General features: G+C 50.7%; 1 protein-coding gene across 2 annotated transcripts; it reads right to left on the minus strand.

Annotated features, from left to right (window-relative positions):
* Positions 1-1595: 1595 nt before the first annotated feature.
* Positions 1596-16628, minus strand: LOC144732098 (tRNA methyltransferase 10 homolog A-like). 2 transcript variants are annotated; one of them, XM_078613365.1, is made up of 8 exons: positions 16387-16628; positions 14672-14767; positions 14254-14386; positions 12395-12608; positions 10655-10729; positions 9671-9820; positions 7749-7854; positions 1596-4597 (listed from the first exon to the last, which is right to left on the minus strand). In XM_078613365.1, exons 2-8 carry the CDS (start codon positions 14757-14759, stop codon positions 4110-4112), a joined length of 1254 nt encoding a protein of 417 aa, XP_078469491.1. In that variant the 5' UTR covers positions 14760-14767; positions 16387-16628; the 3' UTR covers positions 1596-4109. The 2 variants fall into 2 exon arrangements, with proteins under 2 accessions (XP_078469491.1, XP_078469492.1); XM_078613366.1 differs by lacking the exon at positions 16387-16628 and adding an exon at positions 16275-16373.
* Positions 16629-16653: the final 25 nt, after the last annotated feature.

The following is a 16653-nucleotide window of genomic DNA, read 5'->3' on the forward strand; positions in this document are numbered from 1 at the left end:
TAGTTTTTTTTGTTTGTTTTCAAGGTCAATTCACGACCTCTTTGGAATGCGCCAAAAAAAAATAGGTCCCCGTGTGCGCACCACTCCAAAGTGCTTTCTTTAGCTGAGCTTGGCATTTTCAAAACGTAAAAACCTAGCTGGCAAGAGACAACCCTTCGTTAACTTGGCAGAAACATTTCGGATAGCTCGCGATATGATATCCCTTGCTCAGAAGCCTGTTGCGTGAATACTCTTTGGTTCTTTCGGTAAAGTCACGTAGGTAGAAAAAAAAATAAATCACGACGTTCCGATTGGCAACACAAGCAATCATCATCAGGTGGGAAAACCACAGCAAAAAAAATTCTTGCTGTGGTTTTCCCACCTGATGATGATTGCTTGTGTTGCCAATCGAAACGTCGTGATTTATTTTATTTTCTACCTCCGTGACTTTATCGAAAGAACCAAAGAGTGTGGATTCCTGCAGTCACGAAAGCTTCAAATCTACTGTTGCGTGAATTTAACTGTAAAACTCGAGAGGCAATGCCAGTTTTTGGTGCTTGCGTGGAAGTGCTTCTCCCCCAGAGGTGATTATTCCTGACCCTAACCCCCCCCCCCTCTCTTAACCCAGTTGCAATGAAATGTACTCGTGGCAGATGCATACAGAGCACAAATTCAATATCAGCTGACATGCAGCATTATGAGTTTAAACAACATATAAGTTGAACTCCGTTGTGTCTCCACATACAAAAGCTTTTTTTTGAGCCCATACCAATATTACCAAACCGCAACTGTTTGAACAAACTCCGGACCGGTTTTGACCCTTCTGGGAATCATCAGCCGCGAAGTGCCCCGCTAAACAAACGCTGCCCGATTACCAGATGCTCTCTTTGGCAGGAGTGCTCCCGTCTAACCAAACCGAACAGGAACTCAAACAACTCGCCACGCATTGCCGTGGGGCTTTGTGGGGGGTAAAGCCTCTCGACACGGCCCCGCATGGTGGGAGGAGGGGGGCCGATTGCGCCCGCCCTGTAGAGGATTCCCAGGCTCAAGCCACGGTGGCGACGAGGAGCTTCCTTGGTCGGAATTTGATGGATGCGCTGGGCCACGCAGAAGCCACGCGCGCCTTGGTGAACGTGACAGCCTTGTCGGGTGGCGAAGGGTTAACGGCGACGGCATGAAGCCACCAGCACCACCACGTGGCCCTAACCCAAAACAACAATTATGGATACTGGGGAAGAAACGAGTGGAAAATCGATGTTTTATTCAAAGTCTCTGTTGGTCTCCCACCGATCTTATTACCGCTCGATTACGTGTCCCGGCACTTCTTCGCTGTTGTCTAAAGGGCCGTCGCTCTTGCGGTTATCCGACCGCCCATTGAGAGGAACCCTCGAGCGGGCTAGTTGAATCCAGCAGGCTATCTGGAAATGGATCACCCCCCCCGTGTTTTTTTTTCCGCGGGATACGCTCATTTGCCGTACGGTTGAAAATATCGGCGGAGAAAGAGAGGTTTCTTGCAGAGGCGTGCAAAGTTGTGTTTTGGGTCAAAAGAAGCTGCAAATACCGTACAAATTGTATTTTCTAAGCAAGCAGATGTCAGAAGCAATTTTTTGCAGACGTAAATTCAAAGTAGGTTTTATTTGCAATGGAATATTCACGTGTCAAACTTCACCGTGTGTCGGCAGATGTTCTATATCTGCTTAATAAAAACAAACGGCATTCGCAACTTTACGTGTGACTTTTGTTCCCCCCCAACTTTTATCCCGATTTGTGCCATCGGTGTCGCGTCACGTGATGGAGACCCCATTCGGAACTCTCTTAGAGCAGTGGGTCACTCCGCGTTGGGAGGGAGAGTGGCCCGCAGGAGTGGATATCGCAAAAAACACTTTCGAGATCCCTCCCAGGTGTGCACAGTAAGGGGAGGGGGGGGCAACGTTTTTCCTCCCACCCTCCTAGAGAGAACATTCCTTGCATTACGGAAGGCCTCCGATATTTTAAATTTTATTTCTCAGAGCAGCAACAAATTAAAATTTGACGATTCTTTTCGCGCGATCATTGGTGACCACCAGGCCGAGACCATCAAAAAGCACTTCACGTGAGAACCGGTCTAACTCGCCGTGCGCGGTTGCAACCCAAGGATCTCGGTAGCCGCCTGGCGACCTCTTCGTATGCCGCAATTTAAAAATAAAATTCAAGCTAAAATAAATACAAAACTTTCGTAAAACATTTCACTCGCACTTCTCCAAGAAGACGCAACCTGCAGGCATGGGTGGCCCCGTGGACGTGTCAGACGCTGCGGTGAGCCCCGTGAATTGTTCACGATGGTCTCCGTCACAGCCTTTACCCCCCCCCCCTTCGCCCTCCCGTCTACTCTCCCATCGCCGATTTGGCCGGAGGTTGGAGTTCCGGCCTCGTCGATTTGTTCTGTTGCCACTCGCACCGATCAGGCCACCGTCCGCACCTCCTAGCAATGCTCGCCTACGATTAATTCTGCCGGATTTCCCGTGTCGCGACTTTCCCGTCTCGCTAGATTCACGTCGTCGTCCACCGTCTCTGGGGAATTCGACCCGTCTCCTAAGGCCTCCGATTAGCACGGTTGGCTACGGACGGTGTGAAAGAATCTTCTTGGTTCTTTCGGTAAAGTCACGTAGAAGGGAAGTTGTGGCCAAAACGTCGTGAGAATTATTTTATTATGTTTTATTTGTATTATTTTATTACTTCCATTCTACGTGACTTTACCGAAAGAACCAAGAAGATGAATCCCTGCAGTCACGAAAGCTTTAAATCGAAAAGGTGCGAAAGAAGTTCAGCATACATACACGTACATTGATAAGCGAGGGCAACTTGAGAGCAATTTACAGTCTCAATAGTCACCAGCAAGTTTCTGCACCATTTGAATGATTAATGATATCTAACAGCCTTTATCAATCCACTGCTGAATGACAGCATTCCCTACACTGTGTTGGTTATGGGAGTTGATTGACCATACTTTACCACACCGGTAAAAAGAGCACGGTGAAGGGTGCGCGGTAGGAAAGGGAGGCCTCGAACCGGTGAAGATGTCACGTGGCACCTATGTTCGGTCACTTGTGCACTTACCACTGTGCCTTGGGTGCGCAACAGGGATAGCAACCTCCAATCATATCACGGGCACAGGTTATGCGGCGACCCTGGGGGTTTCTGTGCTTTGCAGACCAATCGCCGTCCATACAAAACACATTTTCAACAAACTCCCTTTTCATTGGCTGGAAAGAAATCCGTCGGCTCACCGCCACTGTCGCACCACCAAAGTGGCCACGGTCGCTCACAATGAATGCGCTGACCGGTGACGATTGCTAGCAACGGTTGCCCTAAAATTGCCCGAGCGCAGGGATGGGGGGGGGGAGCCTTTCCTTAACGAGGGCCGAAAAAGGACCGTCGAGTAACTTTGGCAAGGCGACCACACATCGGCACGCACCTTTGCCAGTTGCTCGGAAATAACGCAAACAACGTACGCGGGCTCCTCTGCCCGACCGTAACGAGGGTGGCGACGCCCTGCGCCCGCTCCCCTCTCGCCAACGCGGTGCCCATGTGGTGTCGCGGCTCCGCAGCAGACAAACACGCGGCCGCGGCGGCGGTGATGGGACACGGAGCGCCTGCGCGGCTGTTTTGCAGTCGTAGGCCTTGGCCCACGTGGTCCCGGGGGCGAATAAATGAAGCCGCGGGGGGCTGTGTATCGTAGGTTCCCCGCCCAGCCCTGCCAGAGTGCGTCACGCGGCCTTTATAGATTCAAGGAGCTTCAAGTCACCATATTGATGAGGTTTTCCTTGTTGCTGAGTTCACCCCGAACCTGCCCTCCGCCCCCTCCTTCCACGTTGACGGCATCTCTCCTCTCTGGATGCACGGCATCTCCCAATGCTGCCGAGGCCTTTTCTCGTGGATTTACAGAGCTTCTCATCGCTGGATGCACACCGCATCTGTCTGTCATCCCAGACATTCACATCCCACCTCCAGATATTACCGAGTCTCTATTCTTCACATTCGACCGGTCTTCCACTTCTATATTAATTTGATCTCCAATCTCAGGATTTAGATAATTTCCTACTTCCATATCCACATTCACTGCATCTCCAATCTCCAACGAGTCTCCCTGTTTATACATTCACCGAGTCTCTCTTTTCCAGATTCACCGCATCATCTCCCATCTCTGGACGCAACGAGTCTCGTATCTCCGCATTCACCGATTCTTTCTTCTCCGGATTCACGTCTGGATCTCCCCTAACAGGATTCACCGGGTCCCCCATCTCAGGATTCACCGATTTGCTCTTGCCCAAATCCATTCCATCCCCCATCTCCAGACCGAACGAGTCTCCCGTTTCCAAATTCACCGATTCTCTCCTCTCGGGATTCACCCCGGGACCTCCCGTCTCCGCGGCGTCTCCTCCGTCGTCTCGGCAATGGCGCTCGCGGTCCTCGATGACGACGGCGGCGGCGGTGGCGCCACGGCAACCGTTCTCGTCGCTCGTTGCCGGCGGAGAGGCCTTGTGGGTAATGGGGACGACCTGCTTGCGGTCCGGCAGCACGCGGAGGAAGGCGCCGCGCCAGTCCCCCAGGTCGAGGTACGCGAGGATGATCTCGAACACTGAGAGCGGCCGGCCGGGTGGTGTGGGGGGGGTAGTGGAGAGAGCAGGAAAACACAAGGAAGAAAAAATCACGCGCACGCACGCACACGCATCGTCTTAACGATTCCCAATGACGGCGTCCGTCTTCGGACAGAGTGTTTAATTAACGGCGGAGAAGCTGACGGGTGCTGTCAGGACAAATGCAATTTGCATGCATTCACAAAGTAGACAAAAGCGTTTTCTACTTAGCTCTGGTTTCTTACGGCCAAGTTTTGGGAGACCCTTTCATCAATGTGGTCGGTTTTCAATCGGCTACATGCCTATAACAGTAACACAACTGTGTCACTGTTGATGTATGCACGTATATATTTTTGCAGAATCTTTTCATCAAATTGTATTGTCAGCAGAGGGGAGTGTGGAAAAACCGATTGCTGTACTACACTCCTATGGCTCTCCCTGTACTCAGCGGTCTGGTGAAGTATGGTCAAAACCCCCTTTGACCAGCATGGCATTTGGGAGGCCTTCATCCAGCAGTGGATTTACAGAGGCTCCACACGTACATTTCGCGTGGACGAGAAACATGGACGTGTATGTATGCATGTTGAATCTTTTGCACTGTACGTGGCTTAACCGTGATAATCGGAGGAGCGGGTGAAGGACGACCATTAGTGCCTTCTTCAACCTCAGCTGGAAAGCGTTTAGAAATGATTTAAATTCAGATCCTTCTGGGCCAACTGTTGTGAGTGAGCACCCATGAAGGGCAGAACAATTTCACACAACGGCAGTTTCGTGCCACGGTAATGTAATGACGTGTCCGGAGGCCCTGCTGTGAACCCACTGCTGGATAAGGGCCTCTGCATGCCGTACGACTCGTGGGGCTTGATTGACTATACTCCACCACGCCGGTCAAGATGCGGGAGTGTAGAAGTACAGTCCAACAATTGTTTTTTCCGCACTGCTCTCTGCTGCCCGCTGTGTAGCGCAGCCTCGCAGCCACCGCACGGCACCCTGTTTGAGCGCTGTGGTTGCACATCCAAGCGCTATCCAGGCTCTAACCTGCTCAGCTTCCGAGATGTGACGAGATCGGGGTGCATTCTGGGTGATTCGGTCACAGGCGAAAGATAATAATAACCGCACTTTCAACTGAGAGGTGACCCCCCCGCTTTGAACAAAAAGTCAACAACGCTCATCGATAACACTCCACCAGAGGAAACAAAAATATTTATAAAAAGACGACAGTTCAAGAAATGGTCCTTCGGCATAACGTTTAACGCACCACAACCGCCGTTCACCACTAAGTGGCTGTAACGTCACCACGGCGCTTGTGCCAGGCTAGGTGCACTTTGGGGCCAAGTGAAGTGTCGAAGGCTCGCTGGCAAGAGGTCGCGCGACAGATCCAGGTGCCACGAGTTGCCTGACTGAGACGACTGGCAGATGCACCAACTGTGCTCCCCACAGTGCCAACTCTCTGCGTTTTAACGCACAAAGACCCCCCCCCCCCCCCGTACAGCCTTAACAGTCTGTTGGGGCAAGTGCTATTAGTGAGCACCTGTGAATGCCGGCACGGCACACGAGGCGGGAGGATGGGTGGTCAGCACCACGCACGGCTGCAATTGCCTCCCCAGTGGTGATGTTTACACACCGCACCAGGTACTCATTTGAGGCTGAGTCGACCCGAGGGAAGGCCAGGACCGGTTCAGACAATCATCACTGGTGTTGGCCGTAAGCGGGTTCGTAGCGCAGCGTGCTAACCGCTACACCACCGCTCTGTGTTTTAACGCACATACACGCACACATATACCAATACCCGCCATTCGCCACTAAGTGACGGTGATGTCACCACAGCGCCAGTGCCAGGCCAGGTGCACTTTGTGTACTAGTACTAATACTAATAAAAAGACAAAGATCCCCCGTATAGCCTTAACAGACTGTAGGGGCAAGTGCTGTTAGCGAGCACCCATAAAGGCCGGCACGGCACACGAGGGGGTGGGTGGCCTGCACCATGCCCTGCCGCCTTTGTCTCACCAGTGGCGATGTTTACACACCGCACCAGGTACTCATTTGAGGCTGAGTCGACCTAGGGGAGGCCCAGGACCGGTTCAGATAATCGACACTGGTGTTGGCCGTGAGCGGGAATCGAACCCGGGTCGCCTGTTTCGCAGCGCAGCGTGCTAACCGCTACACCACCGCTCCCCACGTACTAGTACTAATACTAATATACACGTACACACACACACACACGCTGCATGATGAATAGTCGTTGAGATAGACCCAAAGTGTGTAAATCTGCAAAAAAGATGTCAATCACGAGTTCACAGTGACCTTATAGCTCGCAGCGCAAACACGAGTGGGTCAGACTTGGCAGTTCCAAAGGCACCAAAATACAAAGATCCCCCGTATAGCCGTAGAGACTATTGGGGCAAGTGGTGTTTGCGAGCACCTATTGCAGCTGGCATGACCTCGCGTTGAGGTGGTGTTGCCAGCACCACGCTTGCCCACCTTTGTCTCCCGATGTTTCTACACCACACCAGGTACTCATTTGAGGCTGAGTCGACCTAGGGGAGGCCCAAGACCGGTTTAGATACTCGTCACCGGTGTTGTCCATGAGCGGGAATCGAACTCGGCTTCGCCGGGTTCGTAGCGCAGCGCCCTAACCACTGTGCCACCGCTCGCCACACACACAGAGACACGTTACAAACAAAGATTCCCGTATCACCTTAACAGACTTTTGGGGGCAAGAGCTGTGAGCGAGCAGCACCTACGAAGGTCGGTACGGCACACGACGGGGTGGGCAGCCTGCACAACGTTCGGCCGCCTTTGTCTCCCTCGTGGCGACGTTCACACACCGCACCAGACGCTCACTTCAGGCGCACTAACAATACCCTCAAGACACACACGAAGACAGAGATCCTCTGTTGCTTCAAGTGCTATAGCGAGCACACGGACACAAGACAAAGTTCCCCCCTGTATGAATCGTCAACTGTTGGGGCAAGTGCTGTTCGCAAGTAGCAGCACCTATGAAGGCCAGCACTGTGGCACACGAGGGGGGGGGGGTGGGGGGTGGCCAGCCGCCTTTGTCTCCCTTGTGGCAATGTTTTTTTGTTTTGTTTCACAAGCCGCACCAGGTACTCATGTGAGGCCCGAGTGGGACCTGGGGGTCGCCGCGGTTACCGTGGTTGACGGTGAGGACCTTGCGGCTTGACATCTTGACGTAGTCGTCGAGCGGGAGACGAGCGTGCTCCACCCGCAGCTCCTCGGCCTTCTGCAGCGTCAGGCCCTGAGAAGACAACGACGCTGAGGTCAACGACAACGACGACGAGGTCAACGACGACGACGACAACCTCATTTGCCAGTAAAAAATTATGATAATTGGTTTTTTACCCTTCTATCTGGCAACAAAACTGACACTTTTTTTACAAGGAGTCATGTTTGCATAGACCACAATACCTGCAGCCATAATGCAAACAAAAAACATAACTCTGATAATATATGCACTGTCCTTGAAGTTGATTGGTCCACACCCGAGACAGCTTTCCTTAGAGCCTAGTCTCACATGGTGTTGGACCAGATGACGCCAAAAGGCGCACAACTCAAAGACAATGCACCATCAGAGTATGAGAGCTCGGGGTAAGCATTTACACCATTGGAACCTCATTTGCCAGTAAAAAATATGATAATTGGTTTTTTACCCTTCTATCTGGCAACAAAACTGACACCTTTTTAACAAGGAGTCATGTCAGTTTTGTTGCCAGATAGAAGGGTAAAAAACCAATCATCAACGACGCTGAGGTCAACGACAACGACGATAAGGTCAACAACAACGGCGGTGGGGGGCGGTGGCACAGCGGTTAGCGTGCCGCGCTACGAACCCGGCGACACCCCCCACCCCCCCCCCCCCCGAGTTCGATTCCCGCTCACGGCCAGCAACACCGAGTGACGATTATATCCGAACCGAATACTGGGCTTGAGTGCACGCTTGAGTGTACATACAAATGACATGTATGTGTGATCACACTAATCTACACACGCACACGCAGGCATGCGTGTGTGTGTGTGCGTACGTACACATTAGTGGGAATTGGTAGTGTAGCGGTTAGCGCACTGCTCTATGAACCCGTTGATCCGGGTTCGATTCCCGCTTGCTGCCACCACCAGTGACGATTATCTGAACCGGTCCTGGGCCTCCCCGAGGTCAACTCAGCCTCAAATGAATACCCGGTCTGATGTGTAATCATTGCCGCCAGGGAGACAAAGGCGGCCGGGCGTGGTGTTGGCCACCCACCCCTTTGTGTGCCACAGTGCCGGCCTTCATAGGTGCTGCTCACTAACAGCACTTGCCCTGGCAGTCTGTCAATGTTATACGGGGGATCTTTGTCTTAGGATTTTGGTCAGCATCACCGTCAGCTTTAGTGCCTCATCCAACAACCCCTCCCCCACCCCGCCACATCGGAATCATCAGGAACGCGTGGCGGACGAAGGGTCCTCGTTGCGCCAACCAGAGTGGAGTGTCCACCATGCCACCGCGAGGCTAGGCCGGCGTTACGGCAGACCTGACGGAGCCACGGGCCGCCCTCGGCGGCGTTTACGAGAGCGGCGAGCGGGAAAGTTCCAGCGGCGATTCAGGAGGAGGAAACTCCAAAAGGAACGATTTGGAAAAAGGAAGGCAAAATGATGTGCAGAGTCTCATCGGTTCGGGAGGTTCGAGTCGGAGAGTGCCCGCAGTCTCGGTTCGCTTCCCTCTCTGGGTTCTGCCGATGGTGGGGTGCGATTATTATTTGTTATTTGACTCAGAGGGGAAGGCTTGCTCAAGGAAGGTCTACCATCACTCACCACTCTCCCATCACTCACCACTCTCCCATCACTCACCACCTTCCCATCACTCACCACTCTCCCATCACTCACCACTCTCCCATCACGCATTTCCCTACCATCACGCATCACCCTCCCATCACTCACCACCTTCCCATCACTCACCCTCCCATCGCTCACCGCTCTCCCATCGCTCACCACTCTCCCATCACTCACCACCTTCCCATCACTCACCCTCAGCGCTCACCGCTCTCCCATCGCTCACGCACCTCCCGTCGTCATACCTTGTGGTGGTTGTGATCGACCAGGCCGCCGATGACATACGTGCGTCCGCTCTCCACGCTCGCCAGGGTGTGCGGCGACTCGGACGTGAGGTAGACAAGTTCCGCTGTGGGCACGGCCTCCTCCACGCGCTCCCCTCGCACCTCGATTCCCTGGGTCACGGGCGGGGGGGGGGGCAGCAGCCTCTTCCTTACCGAGGGGCCTAAAACAACTTTCAAGTACATACGCGGCGGGCGACCGCACGCAAACACGTGCACTTCGGATCGCTCACGGCACGGCAAGAGGCTCTTGCGGTGAGAGAATTCAACGAGTGCGCTGAAATCACACGCAGTGCTGTTGTTGCCAACCCAATAAAAGTACGCGATTAGCGCGGCTAAGATGCTTGCAGTGACGGATAAATACCACGAACTTTGGCACGCCAAACGTTCGTTGATGCCGAGACCCAATTTTGACGGCTTAATCATTTTTTATTTTTCCACCGAAATTACTCCGGCTTGCCGGTTGCTGCGGGGCAACCGAATGTCTCATCGGAACCATCCTCGGCGTCGGCGGCGCTCGCAGTCACGGAGAGTCCTCAAGCACCACTCTGGTCCGTGCGGGGTGGTGAAGGCGGGTGAGCAAATACGCGGGAGCATAGAAGTACAGTACAAGGTTTGATCTGCTCACTGTGACGGGGAAGTGTCCACTTCACAAAAGACATTTCATGTCGAATGCATGGTAATGCATGGCAGCTGATGGTAGCGCACAGTAACTAATGGCAACGGATGGTGACACGTGGTCACGCATTGGAAGCGATGGTAAAACACGGTAAAGGATGGTGACGAATGGTAACTGATGGTAGCACATGGTAATCAATGGCAATGGATGTTAACACGTGGTAACGCATGGAAAACCACGGTAATGCTTGGGAATGCATTGTAACTGATGGTAACGAATGGTAACGGATGGTAACACGCGGTAAGGCATGGAAACGAGGTAGATCCCACCTTCCAGTTGAGGTATCCGCGATCGTGCATGTCCATGTTTGTCTTCAGCTGCCCGCTGTGACTGGTCAACAGCAGCTGGGGGAAAGTAACACGGCGGGAAGACAAAACAAGTTCAGCAAACAAGTATAACCCGTAAAAACAAAGTTTTTCACTATAAATCCTTTATATGCGTGGCGGCTAGAGTCCTCTCGTCCTCTGGCTTGAGATGGCTGCCACCTATGGGCCAGATGATTGCATTGCACCATTAAGCAATTGGTAATTAAATATTATATTTTTGTCCTAAAAAGTGTAAAATTTTGGAAAAAGATTTTCACGAACATTAATTGTCACGCACAACGAAGTCTGTGTGGAAAATGTCAGCTCGATTGGATCACGGGAAGTGGGTTAAAAAACGACCGAAAGATTTGCACGGTCGTAAGCAAGCAAGTGAACTTAATATAAAGGATTTAAAAACGACTGCGTTGGGTTACTCAACGCTTTGCAACACGCGTTTGATTGCCGACAGACGGCGGCAGCAATACTCCAGGGAATAACGGCATCTGCATTCGCGCAGGTATGTCCATTGTAGCCAGTAAATGTGGAACGTTGGCTCAACGGTGTGAAAGCAGTTCAACGTGGGCCAACAAAAGTCAACATTGGCCAATCAAATAAGTTAAACAAGCATGCGCACACACAATGGTGGCCCAACGTTGCAGGTTCACCGGCCTGCCCTGGATGTTTTACGTTTTTGTAAATGTTGTGGCTTTGCTCTCCAACACACCGGTGTGCCGTACGAGTAACGAATTGGCACGTTCTGTTTACGTGACAAACCTTACTAATTGGCTGTGTCGGGTGGTGGCGGGTTTAACGACACACATTTATATTTTCACACGATCTAACCCCCAAAAAAATAAACCTGTATCATGGATATTGGTCGCGAAAGCCTACGTGTTAAACTCACATTTTAGGCAACGCATCTTGTTAATACCACATGCTGGTTCGCACTGGGTCACGTTCACGAGGTTGATTGTGCCTCTTTGTCACTAAGACAGTCGTCGCTGATCCATAGCCCACGAAATTTAAAAAAACTCGACAAGAGAGATGCCACACGGCCGGTGAGACGCTGGTGGATCGTTCAGCAATTTTTTTTTTTAGATTTTACAACTAAAGCCGAAAGCAATTATGCATTACCTCTGTCTGTCTGTCGTCCGGACAACCACGGGGGGGGGGGGGGTAACTGTCGTAAAGGTGATCCAATATGAACAAAACGTTTCGATTTAAAGCTTTCGTGACTGCAGGGATTCATCTTCTTGGTTCTTTTGGTAAAGTCACGTAGAAGGGAAATAATAAAATAATAAAAAAAAAACACGATAAAATAATTCTCACGACGTTTCGGCCACAACGCAAGCAGCCGTCCTCAGGTGAAAACCAGGTCCGTCGAGGCGACAGAGTCTGAATCATTCAGAGAGAATTATTTTATTGTGTTTTATTTTTATTATTTTATTACTTCCCTTCTACGTGACTTTACCGAAAGAACCAAGAAGATGAACAAAACGTTTGTGTAAAGTCCACTGCTGGATAGATAAAGGCCTCCCAAAGTCGCCACCGCCGCTAACGATCATGCGTTGTAACGATCCATCGACAAGGGGAACGGATTTCGTTGCTCTGTCTCACTCCGCTGGTAACCCTCCCCCCGATGCGCTCCATTCCCCTGTGCGAGCGCCCGCAAGTAGCAACGTGCGTTAGCGGCGCTGCGCTCACCTGCACGGAGTGCGTCGCGCGCCGGTTCTCTGCGTAGCAGCGCTGGATCTGCTTGTGCAGCTTCTTGACGTCTCGCAGCAGCATGAGGTCGTCGAAGCCGCAGTCGATGGCGACGCGGACGCCGCTGGGCTCCGGCTCGGCATGCACGCGCTTCCTCGCCGGCTCCTCGCCCCCCTCCTGCTTCCTCCGCTGGCGCCGCTCCTTCCGCTGCAGCCTGGACAGGAACGACACGAGAATTTTCTAAGCGTCTTCGTTTTTTTACCTCTCCCCCCCACCTCAAAATTATTATCCAATTGCGCAACTGGCATCGTGTAGTCCTGACCGCTGCACGTATAAAGCGCCGTCTAGCTGCATTGAGTCAGCGGACTGCGCCGCACTTGCAGGGGCTGGCACAAGAGGAAGCGTGAGCCTGTTTTCCACGTTCTAGATTTGAAGCTTTCGTGACTGCAAGGATTTATATTCTTAGGTTTTTTTCGTTAAAGTCACGTAAGTAAAACATTAAAATTAATAAAAGTAAAATAAAAATAAAATAAAAATCACGACGTTTCGGAGGCAACACAAGCTTCCGTCTTCAGGTGGAACCGTCACAGCACGATAGCTGTATCAAGTGATACAGCTATCGCTGTATCAAGTGATACAGCTATCGTCTCACTTGATACAGCTATCGTGCTGTGACGGTTCCACCTGAAGACGGAAGCTTGTGTTGCCTCCGAAACGTCGTGATTTTTATTTTATTAATTTTAATGTTTTACCTATGTGACTTTACCGAAAAAACCTAAGAATATGTTTTCCACGTCTCTGAGAGCCGCCACAATGGCGAGATATTAACTACCTCGGCTGGTATACAGGTCGTGGGTTCGATCCCGACCGTCACCTGATATATATTTGCACTTTACACGTCTCTCTCTCTCACCACGGTCTCGTGGATTTTTCTCCGGGTCTTCCGGTTTTTCCCTCCACATTTAGAATCAACATCAGGCAGTTAGAGTATTTGGCTGCTATACATTTTTACGTGATGAGCCACTTCGATGAACTATCATTTGTGGCCAGGTCGCTTCTGAAAAAGAGCTCATATAGATCAGTGGGCCTTGAAAATAGTTTAGAGTTTTTATAGTTTATAAGAGTTCGCGATCTAACAATGATTTGTCCGTTTCATGGAATTTGTGCGCATTGAAAATTGTGAAATGTTTCGATTACAGTATTATATAATGCTCACTGTCTCACTTGCATTGTGAGGAAATTTCGTCTCCTCAAGCGAAGAAAACACACGCACATTTAGTTTGATATACTTAAGGATAGTAGTCTATTTTCAGCAACCACTAAAAAATATCGAAACGAATTATGATCCAGAATATTGGTCACGGGAGTCTACGTGTAAAATTCACCAAGCCAGGTTGTGGAAGCAGAGTAAAATAAACCCCACACCCGCACGACATGATTAGGCCCTCATTCAGCAGTGGATTTCCCAAACGGGCCGTACATTTAGACATGTAAATCAACATATCAAAATCCTGTTTGTCATTGAAATGCTGAAAATGTAAAAAATTATTCGCATGACTATGCAAACATCCAAAGGTCTGTTAACGTTATCACAGAAACGCTGGATCTGGAACGGCCACAGACCAGGATGCCCTGACCTTGGCTGCTACGTGTCGTGTTTGAATACCGTGCGTTCACTTGCGCTTATCAGCAAAAATCCTGGATCCATCGGATATTTTTCACTGGAAAGTCACTCCACCGTAGTGTAGCATCCACGCGGTGGCGGTTGTCGAGTTGTACGACGGGCATACATCGTTCTAAATATTAAACCTTCGTTAAGTTTTCCTGCAGTGCAAGTGGTTGGCTTTAACTTTGCAAACCTGCGCTGTTCTCGGCCATCCTCCCACTGCTTCTGTCGCAGCATTTTCTTTCGCTGTCGCTTCGAGACGCCACCATCCCCGGGCTCCTCCGTCACCGCCGCCGCCGCTGCCTCGAGCGACGACGACATTTCACCTGCCGGGTGAAAAACAACACCGCAAGTTTGGCACGTCGAGTTCACCAGCAGTTCGCATCACCTCGTGACCTTGTCGCTCAAAAGAGGGGGGGAGGGGAAGCGTCGAAGACTTGTCAAGTATAATCTGGTTTCCAAGTAAAATTAGACATTGCCCGCCTTGGCTCGTGTGCATGGCGAGCACTGGGAAGGCGACCCAGCGGAGAATCGCCCAGGAAAAGGTGACGCTTCCAGGAGATTTGGTGCCTTGGTCAAGGTGAGTGGACGTGGCGTGAGGTTGACCTCACCTGGAACTCCGCGCAAGCAGCTCCCCTCCTCCACCTCTTCTCCTCCCGACCCCGGAGTTTCTCTCAGATGCTCCTCAATTTCGTCCATCGCAAAGTCTGAATTCACGCGAAGCGGTCGACACGAGTTATGGGCCCATCCGCGTGCCAGTTCACCACACCACAATCATCATCATCAAAATTATCACCACAATCATTACCATTGCCAACATCACATGTATTTGCACGGGCATTTGTCAATTCACTGCTGGTTGCGGACATCCTGTCATGCAAGTCGTGGGGGTATTTAACCATACTTCACCAAGCTGGTCAATGTGAGTTCGTTAAAATTAAGCATAATTCATCAACTCAATAAGTCACTCACCTATCCATTAATTACATACCTGTCAACCCGCATTTTTGTATAAGGGAATTGAGTTTTCAGGTCCATACGGCGGATAGCCGTTTCAATTCGGGCAAAGTGTTTTTGTCTATTTGTGTTTCTACCTTGTGATGGGCTTTGTAGGATGAACGTTGAGATGTATAAGGGCACGAGGTGACCAATAAGGTATGAATTGGTCTGTAATAAGGTAGGCACTGATAAGGGGTTGACAGGTATGCAATTCAACACATATCTCATTAACCCACCTTTGCCCACGCAGCCAAAAATTCTCCCACTCACTTTAATTTACTCACCGACCCACCAATCCCATTCATCGACTCGCTCAGCCACCTCAATCTCCTCGTCACCAACACACCCACACGCGTGCCATTATCACCATCCCTATCACTTTTACCATCATCACAATCACTTTGATGTCACTCTCACTACTCACTATCATTAGTACCACGATTATAATCGCGACTGTCTTTTCACTATTATCGGAACTACCACAGTGGATAAAATAATCAACATCTAGTGATTATTTTGTAATTCTAGATTTGAAGCCTTCGTGACTGCAAGGATTCATACTCTTAGGTTTTTCGGTAAAGTCACGTAGGTAAAAAAATATATAATTGAAATAATAATAGAAATAAAATAACAAATCACAACGTTTCCGTCATCAGGTGGGACCGTAACAGCTAGATTTACTGTCTCAAGTGAGGTTATTATTTCACTTATATTTATTTTTTACCTACGTGACTTTACCGAAAAACCTAAGGGTATAATTTAGGATGTACTTTTCCCCGTCATATGAACGTGGAATTTAAACAGTCGCGAGCATCAGCGGAGACGGTGAGGGGCTAATGAAGCCAATGGTACTTTTATTGAGAGCGAGATTCCAGGGGTGACGAGCTGGGGTTGCGTCGAATGAGTTGCGCAACACTCAACTACCGTTCAGTCCTTTTCAGACGATGGTTGTCAATTCCACATTCGTATGGCGAGACACACACACACACGCCACTACCACAGCACGCGTGCGTGCAGAGACACATTTGATGAACCCCGCTCTGGTGGACTGAGGTCCTTCCCAAAAGCCTCGCGAATCGTGGCGATTCATTTGCACGTTTTTCACCACGTCGGTCAGCTCGCGTTGACAGACACGGGGAGCATAGAAGTGTAGTACAAGCGAGATTCGCGCACGTTGCTCTCCGCTGTCCCCAGGCCCGTAAGCGGTGTACGCACGGCGTTCGTCAGGTGATGGTGGTCACCCATCCAGGAACGAGCCAGAACGCTGCTTTAGACAACTTTGGTGAGCTGTTAAAAGCACGCACCGTGCAAACATCGTAACATTTACCGCAGCGCGCCCCGAAGTAACGTCGAGCTTGAGCGTGTCTCCCCCGCCCGCCGGTAACTCGCCGGTCAATGCGAAACGAGTAAACAAAAAGATTATAATAAAATTAATTTTAATAAAAATAACGAATTATATGACGGACAAAATGTAAACAAATCGTGTGGGACACGTGCGGATGTGAGGAGGGGGGTGGAAGAGGGGGGGGGGATCGCGGTCCGTTCCCGCTCGTCGTTTCCGGGCGACGGAAACCTCGACAATTGCGCGCATAAG

Source organism: Lampetra planeri, chromosome 41 (genome assembly GCF_965212315.1).
Source record: "Lampetra planeri chromosome 41, kcLamPlan1.2.h2, whole genome shotgun sequence".
In the NCBI taxonomy this organism is placed as follows: domain Eukaryota; kingdom Metazoa; phylum Chordata; class Hyperoartia; order Petromyzontiformes; family Petromyzontidae; genus Lampetra; species Lampetra planeri.